The sequence below is a fragment of the Acipenser ruthenus genome, chromosome 49 (genome assembly GCF_902713425.1).
Source record: "Acipenser ruthenus chromosome 49, fAciRut3.2 maternal haplotype, whole genome shotgun sequence".
Classification (NCBI taxonomy): Eukaryota; Metazoa; Chordata; class Actinopteri; order Acipenseriformes; family Acipenseridae; genus Acipenser; species Acipenser ruthenus.
Genome location: NC_081237.1, coordinates 7052721 through 7068997, shown reverse-complemented (window position 1 = coordinate 7068997; position 16277 = coordinate 7052721). Strand labels below are relative to the sequence as shown.

Below are 16277 nucleotides of genomic sequence, written 5' to 3'. Positions count from 1 at the left end.
CAAAAAAAACTGCCAGCACACAGAATATATACTTTATTTTACTGCTGGAAATGGCACTATTGCACATTGCACAGGTTGAGATTTTAAGTGTTGGCTGAGCCAAACTTTGTTGCAACACAAGCGTTTTGCAGGCAGTCAGCGCATACTGTTTATTCATTATTATTATTTAGAATAAGTATTATTATTTCTGAGTAATTGCTACAGACATTTACATGTTTCCACCACACAGGGGCACCACAGTGGATTATCGACATGTTGCACAAATAAAGCAGAAACCAGGGTGCATGTTGCAGGGCTATACCACCAGGGCTGGGTTTCCATTGGGGACCCAGTTTCACTCGCTTGTCAGTTGTCTCCAGCGAGTGGTAGATTGCAGTGTTTTCTTTAGCAAAAGAGGGTATCGAATGTACCCCAAAAGACTATTTGCATTTTAAAAGACCTCACCTAAAACTAGGTAGGCATGTACCGATTCGATGTTTGATCATGGAACGTTCTGATTTAAAAATGATAAAATCTCTATTAAGGGCCGATTTGAACCAGCGTGTATTAAGCACTAAACCAGATTAAATCAAGGGTTATGTTCTAATCCTGATGCACAAAACTTTAAATATAGTTAAATATTTCTTAATTTAAGATTAAAACATAATCCCAGATTGACTAATCCTAGTTTAATCCAGGTTGGTGCAATCAGACCTACATGTCTTCATGCAAGGATGTGTCATTTTAATGGAAAAAGTGCTAAATACAGCTTTGAATTTACGGTGGTAAACCATGCAATATGCGACTCCTGATTTCTCCTTATTCAGAATAATTGCAATTTCTCATTATGAGACACACAATACATTGTTAGCGAGGGAGCACTAGGTAAGGTAGGGCTCCTGAACCAACGCTTTAGAAAGTCATTACAAGTATGAACAGCACATTTCTTTTTTTTTATAGCAGACCAAGAAGGAGGGGTTATTCCTAAAGTGAGACGTTGTGTTTTTGGGATGCTGATGTTGAAATTTAGGGTAACTTCCCACATTTGTTGGATCAGTGATGGACCAAAGATTGTTCATCCGTTATTGCTCTGCAGCTGGAAGCGGGAAGAAGATTGAAACAAAAAAAAAGCATGGATTGGTCCCAACCCTTGTTCTGTCCAATATTACAAGGTGTGCAGCCATGGGTATTGTATCACCTTACATCTTTCACTTGCTACTGTGAAGTTATGGTTACCAGATTTTATCTTGGCATGAAGGAGTCTTGGATATGCTTAATATTCTCCTAAAACTGTGTGTTCATATCATCAGTGATTAAACATTTTTGGTTGGAAATAAATGTTAAATGCAAGGTGATTCATGGACACTGCTGTACGTTGAACCACCAACCACATTCACTGCCAGGCTGCCACAGACAAGTACTGTCACTTGAGTAATATACCCATTCAGGGCTTCCAAAGCAATGCTCATCCCTCTATCAGCTCTGGAGGCATTGCATATCTCCAGGTAAAAGCAAAGCTATATACAGTACACCGACACTGCTCAGCACAGCGGCCCATCCAGTATATAGAGGCTGACCATTTTTACTCATTTATAATTTACGCTTATTTTTTTAATATAAAACAAAGAATTTGAATCACAAACCCGGCACAAACAACACCGATGCGGATTTTAATAAATAACACGGAGCCGACAGTCGCACACGTAGAAACAGAAGGGGTCAAACTTCCTGTGTCTTCCTCCCGCCGCACCAAGGCTGCCCGACCTATCATGGCTTGATTTTTTTATTTATTCCTTACTATTTATTCGTTATTACGTTTTGTGGATCAAATCAAGAGGATTGTGGCTGGATTTTTTGTATTGATGCTGTGCTGGGTTCTTGTCAGACACAAGGATTCAACAAGGATTATTGCTGAAGACCTGTTTGGGTTTCCTCAACATTCCTGAGACCTCTTTCGGACGGGCAGAGCCTCTCTCCTTGGAATCCAGTGTCTGCCAAGTGCATTAATTAGCTGTCCTTGGTTTTCTGTACAGTATAATACAGCTAGCACTCACACATATAAATCCATTATAATATTCGATTGAGAAGACTGCTGTGACATGTGTTTGCTCATGTCCGCATCAGGGTAAGTCCTGCGGGGCTGCCTGACTTGGGACTCCTTTGTAGGGGGAAGGGGGTGAACAAGCTACCCCTTCCCCAAACCCGTAAGCTGGATCTATCAGCGTTCCCTATACTGAGGGTGTCAGCCTTTTTAGCAGTTCAAATATTATTATTACAATAGCACCACACGATATCCAATTAGAAAACTCACTACCCCAACTCCAGTCTAGCCATCACCTCCCTCCCTCCCCACCTCCCACAACAGCTGCTCAGAACCTACCCAGACACAATTGGTAGCAATTCACCCAAAGCCACAGCAGGATGTTACTGGGTAAAGTGTGTTCCTGACATAAATAGGGTTATACACTTGTATTAGCAAGATAGGGGCACTGTCAGAACACTCAGAACCCTTGGTTCCAGTGTTAGAGTGTTCTGACTATTCCGGAATCCCGTGTTCTTTGAATGCCTTATTATAAACGATTACAGTGAATAAATAAACCACCTTTTTCTTTGACTTCTCCTTCTCGTTTAGCTGCCTTCGATTCTCTTCCTTCCCTGCTTCTCTCTCGCGGAGAGTCCGAGACGCTGGGCGTCTCCCGCTCCACCCGGGAGCTCGCAGCCCCGTCGGCACTAAAAACAGCTCTCAGCCCGCGGACAGAAACACCCGCTGCAGCCAGCCGGCGATCAAGCCCATGGTTTGGTTTGGGTTGGAAAGGTCCCCGGTTGGCTACTTGTTGTCCTGCGAGGGCGGGGAGTCCTGGGCGGCAGGGACCTCGCTGGGCAGGTCAGGCTCCCACAGGAAGAACTCATGCAGGAGGGTGTTGACTGTCTCGGGGCACTCCATCATCACCATGTGGCTGCCCTCGTCAATCACCTTCAGGAAGGCTATCAGCAGGATCTGCAAGAGGACCATCATCATCATCATCATCATCATAATAAAACAGTAACCTACTCATTTTTTTTCTTCTGTTAAGCTGAAGGAACGCAAAGCCACTTGGTGGCTTGGGACTTGGTTTCAGGAAATTGCAGGGCACACCGGGGGAGACTTGGGGTTTGATACAGCAAATTTAGCTCGAACTAGGTCTCCTGGAACCAGGTTTCAAGCCACTGTTCCTAAAAAAAGTGGCTTTGTGTTCCGTAAGCTTAAGAATACTTTTAGCTGTATTGTCATGGCCAGGTTGAAAGTGGTTTTACAGACCAAGATTAGCCCCAATCTTGGACTACCTTATGTTAGCGAAAGTCCAAGTTTAGTGCTAATCAGTCTCTGTGAAACCAGTCGTGTGTGTGTGTGTGTGTGTGTGCAACTCTTCTGCAGCCCTGGTTAGTTTCTTTTTAACTGTTCCTCGTGAGACTCTTAAGAACTCTGGATGATAACAAGAACCTTTTTTTAACATGTAGAAATTACACAAGTAGAAATTTCCATAACACCAAAGTCTAGAAACAGGAGGGTTTCTCGGTACCTCTGCCATGCGCTGGTCCTCCTCAATGGGCACAAACTTGTCATGCATGCCGTGCACCAGCAGGATGGGTACGGTCAGTTCTGCATGGTACACCTCGTCCCCCTCCGGCCAGTACTGACCGCTCATCATGGCCCGCAGTACGAAGGACGACACGTTGAAGGCATTGCCCTCCTTCAGCAGCTGCTTCTCTTTGACACCTTGGCGAGCGAACCCCGCCCTGACCAGACAGAGAGAGAGAGATGGCGTTAAGAATTAGCATTTTTTATTTTAAATCCTGATGTACAATAGAAGCACCTTTATCCAAACTGCCCTCAATATTTTCTGCTGGAATAAACTGGGATGAGATACTAAAGAAACTTTCTGAACGAAAGGAGGATGTAAATAATCGTCCATTTCCTAGCAACTGATTCATCTCAAAGCTTTGTCAAGTCCTACCCTCTCTGTCCTAAATCTGCCTCTACTGAATTACCCAACTGTGTCCTCCGGTCCTGCTACTGGTTAGGGTTAACTTTGCCACCTCCTCTCCAAGGGCACAGTGTCCTTGGGAGGGGTTTTGTATTCAGTGGCGTGGCATGCAGTGCATGGTTTGTGCAGTCTCTTACTTGAGGAAGCTCCAGGCCAGGCAGGGGGCGAGGCAGTGCAGCACACAGGTGGGGAGGTTGAAGATGGAGCAGAGGCTGGGCTCCAGCGCCGTCGGACCCCCGCCATTCACCATCACCACCTTGTGGACCTGATCCGGGTACTCATGGGCAAGGAAGGTACAGAACGACACCCTGCCACAGAGAGAGAAGTAACACTAAATGGAGCTGTCTAGGCACAGTATACAATCGAGAAATAACTCCCTCGGTAATTGCTATTGCCTTCCAGAGTTAAAGGTTTGACTAGAATGCCTGCAGCGATCAATGGCTTTTATGCACTGCAGAACAGTTTTGCATCTGACAAGCATTGACTCGAATTGGTGCCTTAATCAAGGGTGTATCACAGAGTCCACACACTAACCCGTAGGAGTGTCCGATGAGGATGTTCCGTTTCCGGGCGTATCGTTTGAAGATGGCCCGCATGTCCTCGGCCAGGGCGTAGAAGGTGTAGGCGGCCGCGATCAGGGGGGCGGTGCTGGCTCCGTGCCCGGCCAGATCGGGAGCGATGACCCCGTAGCCCAGCCGGGAGAAGAAGACCAGCTGGCTGCCCCAGATGTCCAGCGAGCCGCCCACGCCGTGGATGAAGAAGAGGGCCACGTCCGAGTGGGTGCCCTTGCAGCTGGAGATCTTCCTGTCGCAGTCGATCAGCACGGTGCGCTTGGGCTTGCGTTTGCGCCGCCGCTCCCCGGCAGGTGGAGGCTGGGCTTCGGCGCCGTGCGAGGGCTTGGGTTCGGTGGCGGAGCTGTTGTAATCGGAGAGCTCCACCTCCACCGTGCTGCTGGCCTCCGTGTTGCCGTTCTGGCAGTGCAGGATCTCCGAGCGCACCACGTCCCCCAGGTTCTCGATGACCAGCTGTCCGTTGCGGTAGACCGTGATCTTGCGCTTGCAGTGCACGACCCCCCGGCCGGGCTTCTGCTCCTCCTCCCCCGAGGTCTCACAGCCCCCGCGGTCCGGGACGATGTGTCGGACCCGCAGCACCCGGCCCGGCTTCACCTCCACGAACTCGTACCCGTCCCCCGGCTCTGAGTTCTCAAGAGGTGCCACCGTGTTGGCAGACTTCCCTGTCAAACAGCACATGATCCCGTCTGTGATGCTGGTCAGCATGGCTCTACCTGCCAGAGCAAGAACAGTGAAATCTGTATTCAAGATATTAAAATAGCAAAACAAGTCTTCAAGAGTATTTCAGCAGCCTTCAGCGAATTTCTACAACTTCATCTTACAGCATCTAATCTTCCTACAGCTTTAACAAAAAAATAATTAGGTGCGCCACTGGAGACTGCAGGTCTTCCAAGACGTGTTAAAGACAGCTGGGCTTTTTATTTGTCTTCCTACCTAGACGTTAAACCCAGAGTAACATTCACAGCGTTCTAGGATTACAGAGTTGATTGGGAAACCCTGAAGGGGTCCTTAAATTCTTATGTCACAAGCTTTAAATACAGAAGCGGAACGACAAGTGGAAACTGTATCGATTTAATTAGATCTTCGCTCATGTCAGTGAAAACAAACAGAAATAGATTAACACGGAACTGGCCTTAAAAAAAACAAAAAAACGAATGACCTACAATTTGTCGTTTTTTTTAGAAGAAATACAATTAGATCATGGACAACACAGAAGAATAAAGGAAGTGGATAAATAGACTGATGCCTGAAGGTTTAAACAGAAAGGAATAGTAGACTGTTACATCATGTAGTAAGTGACATCGCAAGCACACTCATAGATTTAAACAGATAGAAGGGAGTGTAGTTGCCGTGGCGTCAAAAGCCTCCACTGTTTGTTTTCAAACACACTTTCCCTTGACAAAGGTATGTGTTAAACATGCCCAGTCCTGCTTTAGAAGCAGCAGTAAATGTTTGCAATGGATGAAGGCTGCACGCAGGTGCCCCCCTCCCCTTCGGGAGAGCTCAGTGTAAGTGAATGCTGGATGGGGCTGCACTCCGCGGAGTAGAGCTGCTCACTGTCTGCCTGCACCAGCCTGCTCTCTTACTGCTGGTAATAATGGGATTAGCTCCCTGCTACTGCTGCGGAAAACAGCATTACTTTCCACACAGCGTCACTGTGGCTGCTGGCCGGCTCTTTATATCTGGTGCACTCTCTCTACAGCGGTTGCCAGTTCTCTCCACTGTTGCTACCCATGCTAGATTTTTAATGTACAGTTTCTTTCTTACGCAGCACAGATGACAGATGCTGTGCTGCAAAAATGAAGAGATTTAATCAAATAAGCCTGACTTTTGCATTCATCAATACATAAGTTCATCAGCTGGCTGCGTATCTGTTGTCTGGAAGCAATGCTGTACAGTATAGCAATATGCATTAACTGTATAATAATTTCAGGAGCATCCTGATCTGAATTTAATAAATTATTTTTGCTGTTTTCAGCTTCTTCAAGCTGGGAACTCCGGAATATCACAAAAAGGCTGGTGTTTGTTTGGGGTTAAGAACCAGAAGAGGTGGCAAAGCTCAGACTAGCATCTGTTATTGGTGTTTGTTCAGTTGAAGATGGGCAGTACTTTAAGCATTGCTTCGACTCTCATCTGTATTTGCAGGAGAAACCGAATCGGTTGGATCACAGCTACAGTTACTCTGACTGACCCAGCTGCTGTTTGTGTTGGATGTTGTTGCTGCTGCTGTTCTGTTGTTATGATTGGCTGTTGAATATGTGATTGCTAGATGTCTCCTGGGACCCTCAAATACGATGCTGCACCGAAAAACCCTGCAGCTAAATAATTAATATTAAGTGCTGCCTACACAACAAACGCCAAGCCGTATGATTCTCATTGATTCTCTCTCTCTCTCTCTCTCTCTCTCTCTCTCTCTCTCTCTCTCTCTCTCTCTCTCTCTCTCTCTCTCTCTCTCTCTCTCTCTCTCTCTCTCTCTCTCTCTCTCTCTCTCTGAGCTAAGAAGGGGGTTTCTGTATCTTTTTTGTAAAAGACTACATTTAACCCCCATGTCTGCACACAGGCGCTGCACAGTTCCCATGTACTCCGTTAATAAAACTGGTCATGAAAAAAAAACATTTGGTGAAGCCAAGTGTATCACATGACGTGCTGCAGCTCGCACCCGCAGCCCTGCTGCTTCTGCTGCTCATTCAGGGTTGGTCTTCGAAGATGTGTGGGTGTTGTGGAGCCTGTATCTGCTTTAAAAAGCCTCCTTGAGATTGTCGTGGGCGACTGACTCAAGGTTATTTTTTATCAATACGCAGTTACTGTCAGGATCACAGGGGACCTCTCTCGGAGACAGCCCCTGCTTCACCAATTACTGAATGCAGGGACTGAGCAGAAAAGGCATTGCCTAGTACCAGAGAATGAGCCGGGCAATACAGCAGCAAACCGTCATGTGCTTTTAAATCAATATATAAAAAAAAAAATTACAAAGACGCAGATGCAAGCAAAGTCAGGCACAATCTCGTAATACTGAGAGAGGAAAAAAAACTGCCTTGCACATTTCAAAACCTGCATGCAAGACGGAACAACCCAAGAGACTCACGCACATTTCAAAACCTGCATGCAAGACGGAACAACCCAAGAGACTCACGCACATTTCAAAACCTGCATGCAAGACGGAACAACCCAAGAGACTCACGCACATTTCAAAACCTGTATGCAAAACGGAACAACCCAAGAGACTCACGCACATTTCAAAACCTGCATGCAAAACGGAACAACCCAAGAGACTCACGCACATTTCAAAACCTGTATGCAAGACGGAACAACCCAAGAGACTCACGCACATTTCAAAACCTGCATGCAAGACGGAACAACCCAAGAGACTCACGCACATTTCAAAACCTGCATGCAAGACGGAACAACCCAAGAGACTCACGCCTAGCTCTTGCGTAAATAATATTATGAGATTCATGCTTCACAGTCCAGCTGCCTCTGTGCAACATCTCTCTGCAGGGACTGCTGTATAAACGCAGAGAAATCTAGACAGCGCTGTCAATCTTTCAGACAGAACAGCCTGAATTCTGACTGGGAATAAGAGGCACGTGTTTTACAGGCTTTGTGCTGAACCCACATTAACGAGAAACATTCTGCATTGTTTAATTTGATAAAGGATGATAGTGCAGCAGATCACAAGGAGGACAAGTCTAAAAACAAAAAGAAAAGTCGGCACCTTTAAATGTGTTCTTCCCTATTCTGGTAACATTAATAATAATAATAATAATAATAATAATAATAATAATAATAATAATCGATGATAATAATAGTGTTGTGGTGTTTATATTATTATTATTATTATTATTATTATTATTATTATTATTATTATTATTAATATTATTATTATTATTATTTTAGTAGTAGTGGTAGTAGCAGCAGTATTATCCGTTCATTTTGGTTTAATAATGGAGACACGTTTCCCCCTCGTATGATAAACCCGAAGGGAACAGCACTAACCAACTACTCAAAGTTTGTATTTTTGAGCCCCTGTCACTTGTTAGTGTGAGGTCAGCCTTGTCCGGTCAGTAAACAAGCAACTCGTCCCGTCAGGGTCAAGGGTCGAGTTACCGACAGGCTTGGATAAAGAACATTTCTCATGCGGTTAATAATATCGTGTCAATTCAAATCAAGGATCGTACGTGTGTCCGTTTTTAAACCATTCAGAGCCATTATCCTCATTTGAGGACAGGCTACTTTGTAGATGTTGGTGCATTTTTAACTGGCAGCTACCTTATATTTTAGTTATGTCTTTAACTATATTGTGATGATAACTTACTCTAATAGGCTACACATTAAGAGACCCACGAAGAGCCCAACACACACTGACTGTATTTGCTATTGGCTGTGCTGTTATCCTGCTGGGATGAGAAAACAGAAACTCGTTGGTTTGCTGATGAAGATCTGGGTCACACATTTACCAGTTGTTTTCAGATTCCCTAGCCTGCTGATTTACAGCATGCATACTTCTTTTTTTTTTTAATTAATTTAACAATGTACTGTACAGACTTGCATATGAAGACCGTTTAATTTCTGTATTCCTGTAGACCCCCCAGCCCCTCCTCCAATCGTTGCCTATTGATTTCTAATGTCTGCACGTTTAAAAACACAGGGTTGATTTTTAACAAAAAAACAAAACAAAACAAAAATGTACAGAACAGCGCGTAGATTCTGCAGTGTATTTAACGGCGTTCCTGCGTGATTGCAAAAAGCCAGGCTGCAGCCGTGCGTTTGAATGTCATGTAATACTGTGTAACAGGCAGCAACTGCTAGAATGGTGTCATTCAAAAGCCTACTGCGGGCAATCTATGGACGTGCAATAGGTATTCCTGTACCTATTCATACACACGCTGATTTCATGTTATTGTTTTTTGCATGACATTGCACCGTTTAAAAGAATAAGGAGAACACACACAAACATACACACAAACACACACACACACACACGCACACAGACACACACACACACACACACACAGACACACACACACACACACAAACACACACGCACACACACGCACACAGAGACACACACACACACAGACACACACACACACACACAAACACACACGCACACACACACACACACACAGAGACACACACACACACACACACACACACACACACACTCACACACACACACACACACACACACACAGATATGCATCCGCGGGGAGAGTGGCAACAAATACAAAATGAAAACCACTTTGATTTTTTTTTTTTTTTTATCTCTGCAGACCGACAGACCGAAATCTCTATCGCATCCATAGATTGCCATAAGAGTATGCTTGTCTTGTCTATAGCCATTTTTTTGACCAGTGCATTAAAAACATTATATATATATATATATATATATATATATATATATATATATATATATATATATATATATAAATCTTACCTCATTTATTGTATGAGCAAATCTGGCAAACACAGATATTTTGAGAAATATTGCACGTCTATTTTTTCCAGGTTCTTGCAAACAACACCGGAGACGACACTAGCGTATGGCGATCAATAATCTTTTGCAGCCAATCCAATTATCTGGTTAGTTGGAATCTGCCGCTATATCCTTGTTGCCTTCCTCTCCCGTATGCTTTACATGTTGAAATCTCTAGTGAGCAGCGGTCTGTGCATCGCGCTGTTGATTAGCAGTGAGCCGGTACAGAGTGGAGCTGTACGTGCCATCCCGGGACAGATGAAGGCGGCCAGGTGACCGCTCTAAATCCCTATCGCTACACCTGCTCCTGCGCACCACACAGCATCTCTGCACCGATCCCTGTGCCCTTGTGTTCGGGATCCCTGGAGCTCTGTATCCCCGCCCATCCCGTCACATTGACAGGGGCTCTCGCCAATTGCTGGAACACTGCTGCTGTCGTCGAGCCTATGAGATGCCCCCGCTGCTGTTGCCAAGGGAGGCGGGGCTGCTGTCTCCACAGGAATTCTGAGGAACACACCTGTCAAATACTGCGCACAAGCGTCTTATTAAACCTCAATCTAATAACCACATTATTATTATTATTATTATTATTATTATTATTATTATTATTATTATTATTATTATTATTTAAAAAGTGAGTACAAATTAAAGTGGAACATTATGTATGTATGTATTTATTTATTTTAATTCAGCTCCTCTTTTTATGTTTTTATCTCTGTTCGGGGGACAAAGTTGGACAGTAATTTAGTCGGTAAAGACAGTTCCCTCCTGAAATTTGGCTTTCATGCTGTTTCTCGGTCTCCTGTCGCTCTCATTCTTTCTGGTGTTTCTGTTGCTAAGTAACCGTTTCGCGGTGGGAGGGCTCTGTATGTTTAATTTATTCGTGCTGCAACCCAGGGCCGAGAATATTCTGTCAATTTCCAACACCACTGGGTAGTTCTGTGGTGAAAACAAGAAAAATCACAAGAAAAATACATCTCAAAAAGGAGACAAAAATATACAGATATTTCAGAACAGGGAGAGATAAAATACAAATAGCGAGAGAAAAAAAGGGTGATCGACAATGGCATGCAAACTTGGTACCTGAAGCAATGTTGCTCAGTGTGGGGTTTACTGATGTATTAAAACAATTAGCAATAAAAACGACGGAGAATGACGAGCGTCTTTATAAAATGTGAGAGAACTACAATAACTACAACCCCCAGAATGCACCAGGCGTCTATAAACTGGAAGGCGATTGGGTTGTCTCTCTCGACCAATAGGCGCGCTCCGTAGCGTTGGTGTGCTCGTGTAGCGGGTGTAGCGTGACATTGCGGAGCTTCGTGAAATAAATACCGTGTGTGTTTGTGTGTGTGTTCGTATGTATGTATCATGAATTTATTTTTAAGACCAGCGCAGTTATTGCTGAGCGCAGTTAGGAGTAACCCGGGCAGGTGAGCTGTTTGTGTTTTATAAAGATTCAGAGCTGTTCTTTATTTTTAATTACTGGGTTCAGTCACCAGTCTGTCCTCAGTCCAGTTGTCAGCGGGGTATACGGTAGGTACCTGACATACTGTACATAACACAGGAGTAGGTTGCTGTAAATACATAACGCCATCGGAACTGTGCACTTTGCTGGGAATAGGATATAGAGTATTTGATACCACGCTATGTATTAATATCGACGAATTCAGCATTTTACAAACTGTGTTTATAAAGCATTTATTTAGTTTCGGGTCACTAATATGTTAAAGTATAGATCACAGGGATCATCTCAACGCTGCGTTTTTCTTAAAGCCGTTAGCATTTCTGAGTACTAGTAATTACCACTGACTTTGTTAACACACCAGTTTGTTTACATTTCCCAAAGGGTTAGCTATAGTAAAGAAATCTAACTAGCACCTAACCACCCCCTTGAAATCTAATTCAGACACAGACACAGATTTATATATATATATAATGTCTAATATTCCCTTTTTTTTTTTTTTTTAAGGGTTCTCCTGCAGCAGCATTTTGCACCCGGTCCCTGCCTGCCCAGACCAGCTTGCAGCTGGATCCTCTCTCGGGAAGCAGCTGAGCGCCCGGCTGTGCCGTGCGGAGGGCTTGTGGGGCACTGCGAGGGGGGCGGGGTGCTGCAGCGGCTGGGCGGGGTAGCGCTGCCCTGGAGCCATCAGCAGGTCCGCACCCGCAAGAGGGGCACCGAGTACCAGCCGAGCAACATTAAACGCAAGCGCACCCACGGCTGGGTGAAGAGGATCAGCACGCAGGGGGGCATCGAGGTGATTCTGCGCAGGATGCTCAAGGGAAGGAAGTCGCTCACACACTGAGCTCTGCAGTGCTGCGAGGTTCAGAGCCCGCTGCTCTGGATCGGCCCGCTGTTCTGGATCAGCCCGCTGCTCTGGATCGGCCCCCCCATTCGAATTCCTGCCGTTACACCATGTACTGTAAAGAATAATAAACCAATGTACATTTCTTTTCCCAGTGTCCCGATGTGCATTGTTCTTCTGCTTGAGAGCGAAGTGACGGTTTTGCTTACAGTGATTTATTCCTCCATGTATTTCTAGTAGTGTCATCATTTTCTTTGCATACTTTTAGTGCTTGTAAAAGGTGCCACGTTAGGAAAATAAGCAGCTCCAGACGCACGCTCGACTGAGGCTGCAGGAACTGCATCACACTTCTCCAGGTCAGACCCTTCAGTGCAGTAAATCTCAAGGTAGCATAGTCCTGTAAGGGCATGGCTTAATCACAAGGCACCGAACTAAAGTGTGTGTGTCAGAGTATACTCTAAAGCGGGATATACCCATTCAGAGAAAAAAAATAACCTGTATTACAATACCATCTCCGTCATAGACTTCCGACGCATTCATTCTCGGCATTAAAAAACTCACCAAGTACTTGCAATGCTTTTTTCAGTTATTTCTGCTTGCTGAATGGAATTGGCTGAAGGGGCCGATCCATATTACAAAGCGCTATTAGAGTCCTATTCCCCAGTCGATTCTTCTATATCCAACTGTGTTCCTGGCTGGCATTATGAGCCTGATGTTAGACCCATCAGTGTCTCCCTGTGCGGTGCGGGAGACGACCCAAGCCTCTGCCAGGCGGGGTTCCTGAGATGGGCATTGCGATGAGCTGGAGTTGAATTTCATTCATCGATTTGAGAATATCCAGGGAAGTCTGAAATCCGGCTGTTCACTTAGCGTGAAACACAAACCTTTCCTGATTTGAAGGACTGCAGACAGGTTGTGTTTCCCATTGGAAATACTCTAGGTATTTTTGGGAGCTTCGTTATTTGTGCAGTACTACACTAAAACTAGTACTAACTAAATAAAATAAAGCACAAACACATTTCCTATTCTCAATAAACCCTCTTCATCAAAGATTTTTTTTTTTTTATAAGATAATTTCTTCAATTCACATATTTCTTGATTTGAGTTGAAATGTTTTTATGCGTCTGATGTTTTGAAGAAATACAGATATCTGTAACCACCTAATAAAGAAATTTGATTAGCTAATGGGCCAAGAGAGCTATGTTGGCAAGATGATACTGTGTGTGCAGTGCTGGAGTAAACATCTTTGATAATAGCAGGCACTGATATGGGTTAGGGTTTGAAAGGAGGTTGTGTGACTCCGGCTATGATATTGAGAGGTGAGTGAGCAGTGGGCAGGGTGCCTGTTCATCAGGGGGCATTGCTTCCTGCTCAGGATGCATCTGAATTCTGTTTCGTTTTGCCCTGAAAGGCTGGCTGCACTCAACTACGACAATCAGCCTGCTGCACTTAACTGCAAACTGGCTTGGTTAAAGAGACTCCACAAGGCCTCCAAGATGAGCCCAGTTCAGCTTGATAAATGTGTAGAACTCAAGTCCCTTTTGAATACACTTCAGTGCAAAAGAACGAGCTTCCCCTGGCTGGTTCACTTAAACATTTCAATGAAACAAACGCCAGTTCCTACTTGCAATTCATATGTTTTTAAACTAAACAAACTGCGGCTTGAAATAAACTGCCCAGGCGTGGATGGGTCCTGCCAGGCAGGTTTGCTCTTTCCTAGAGCAATCTGACATTTTAAACGCTGCCTTTATACTTTGCGTGACCCCTGTTACCTAAGGAGACCTTCCAATATTTGGTAGGCTCTGGTATGCAAATACTTAGTTAACAATATACACCAAGTATCATTTCATTGCAATGAAATCACCACTATCCTTGCAGCAGCTTTAAAACATTAACAATAAAACGATATCAAAGGACTGATGTGGACGGTGACATTTAGTAGTTTCAGCAAATCACATTTGCAGTTTTCTTTCTGGTAGTTTTTAAAAGTCTAATATTTGTTTAAAGTCACTATTGGAAAAAGACTGGCATAATTCAAACTGAATCCCTGCCTCTTGTCTATAATTTCTGTTGCATAACCCTCCCTGCCCTTGAAATGAGACTGTAATTCAGTGAGATCCTTTCAGTGAGAGATGTGTGCGCTGCCTGCAGGCTGCCCTGTGCTGCAGTAAACGAGACGCTCTCTCAGTAATCAGGTTAATGCATTGCACTGCATTGCCAGAACACACAGGGCCAGCGTGCTTATACACATCCCTGACAGAACACAACCTTGATAAACAGTGCTGAGCAGCACCATTCTGCTATTTTACCTTCAGTATTCATTTCAGTGCTCAGCTCCACCACAGCTTAGAAAAAGCTGCTTTGTTGAAATCCAACCCAGTTTTTATTATGATTAGTCATTTTATCCACCGTGACTAAAAGGTGAACTATGCATCATCAGCAACTGCTGCTGCAGAGTCACTTGCAATAGCACCTCGGTTTTACGTCTCATCTGAAGGACGGAGCACAAGGAGGTTCAGTGACTTGCTCAGGGTCACACACAGTGGATTGAACTGGGAACCTCCTGGTAACAAGCCCCTTTCTCTAATCACTGGACCACCAAGCCTGCCTCCTAACAGTAACCTTGAATAGCGAACCGCATTAGTATTCTGTGCTGGCTCCCCACTGCAGGGCTGTGCCTGCCAGCTCTGAAATGTTCCCAAAGATTCACGTTTGAGCTGCACAGTCCAAGGACAGTTTAACGTTTCATCAAGTGAAGAGAATAATAAAAAAGAAAACGAGCCTTCATTTTACATGACAGTTTGGGGTGAGGATTAATGTTCTGACATTGGAGGAGGCCGAAGACTGCCAGCCGCAGGATTTGATACAATTGCGATACAGAAATGTGAAGAGATAGCGGCTATTGCTGATACTGTGTGTCTCGGCGGCTGGGCTTGTGGGATCGCAGGTCTGTTCATAAGCAGCATTTAGGCCCTGTCACTTATATCACTGAGTTCTTTAAAGACTTGACAGAGTTACTTGTGAACACTAAAATGATATCATTAAATGCAATGCATAAGTATGATTAAAATATGAACGTTATGTACAGTCCAAGATATCAAACCGTCACTTCTGTTGAGAAACATCAATAAATCCATGCAGTCTTGGATAGGAAGCACCTGCCAACCAAGCACCTACAGCTCTACCAGCCCCCTGTCAAAGCCTGTCTAATCTACTGTCTTGCCTATTGTGACTGAAACTGCTTTGTCACAGGCAGGTTCAGCTTTTATACATGCATTATACATCGAAGTATCAGTAACTAATAATAATAATAATAATAATAATAATAATAATAATAATAATAATAATAATAATAATAATAATATTAATTTTTATATAGCGGACCACAATCAATCACAAAGCACTTTACAGAGGCAGGCTGTGAACTGTATACGTTTGATCCATTTATACAAAAATGTGTGCTGCATAACCCTGGGGTCTTCCAATTACTGACCGGAAACCCACACACAAAACAAAATCCCAACACAGTGTCTTTTTGTGTCTGTAGAGTCTGGAGCTCTGGGTATGAATAGAGCTGTGATAGACACATCAAAATAAAAACCTCTCCCAGCTCCACTGCCATCCATCCGGACGATAATGGAGCTGTTTCTACTGCAGCCCGACTGTCTGGAGGGACCGAGGGCTTTAAATATTCATTATCTCACAGACAGCCAGCTCTCAGAACAAGCACTCTGCAATACAGAGACTCCATACATGCTGTTTAAATATAGGAGCACATCATTAGAGATACATCTGCATGCATTAAAGCTGTACCAGCCTCGAAAGGCAGTCTGTCTGAGCGTTGCTTTCATGGGGGTTTACTGTTGTTTAAAATCTGCTTGGAATAAAAAGTGACGAGACACTCCAGAAAAATGCAATG

General features: G+C 44.3%; 2 protein-coding genes across 2 annotated transcripts; one reads left to right on the top strand and one right to left on the bottom strand.

Annotated features, from left to right (window-relative positions):
- Window positions 1-16: 16 nt before the first annotated feature.
- Window positions 17-10467, bottom strand: LOC117966297 (protein ABHD8-like). The gene is made up of 5 exons (XM_034912110.2): window positions 10014-10467; window positions 4539-5289; window positions 4142-4312; window positions 3540-3756; window positions 17-2977 (listed from the first exon to the last, which is right to left on the bottom strand). The coding sequence occupies exons 2-5, from the start codon at window positions 5279-5281 to the stop codon at window positions 2807-2809; spliced, it is 1302 nt and encodes a 433-aa protein (XP_034768001.2). The 5' UTR covers window positions 5282-5289; window positions 10014-10467; the 3' UTR covers window positions 17-2806.
- An 838-nt stretch (window positions 10468-11305) lies between these two features.
- On the top strand, window positions 11306-12507 carry LOC117966400 (large ribosomal subunit protein bL34m-like). Its single transcript, XM_034912387.2, has 2 exons — window positions 11306-11485; window positions 12025-12507. The coding sequence occupies exons 1-2, from the start codon at window positions 11424-11426 to the stop codon at window positions 12356-12358; spliced, it is 396 nt and encodes a 131-aa protein (XP_034768278.2). The 5' UTR covers window positions 11306-11423; the 3' UTR covers window positions 12359-12507.
- The last annotated feature ends 3770 nt before the right edge of the window (window positions 12508-16277 follow it).

What these genes read in the sequence shown, in the direction of transcription:
- LOC117966297 (XM_034912110.2), bottom strand. Translation starts at nt 5,281, where the DNA reads ATGCTGACCAGCATCACAGACGGGATCATGTGCTGTTTGACAGGGAAG. An exon ending in CTCATCGGACACTCCTACGG is followed by an intron (nt 4,313 to 4,538) that starts GTTAGTGTGTGG and finishes TCTCTGTGGCAG; the next exon opens with GGTGTCGTTCTGTACCTTCC. An exon ending in CTGGCCTGGAGCTTCCTCAA is followed by an intron (nt 3,757 to 4,141) that starts GTAAGAGACTGC and finishes CTGTCTGGTCAG; the next exon opens with GGCGGGGTTCGCTCGCCAAG.
- LOC117966400 (XM_034912387.2), top strand. Translation starts at nt 11,424, where the DNA reads ATGAATTTATTTTTAAGACCAGCGCAGTTATTGCTGAGCGCAGTTAGG. An exon ending in GTTAGGAGTAACCCGGGCAG is followed by an intron (nt 11,486 to 12,024) that starts GTGAGCTGTTTG and finishes TTTTTTTTTAAG; the next exon opens with GGTTCTCCTGCAGCAGCATT.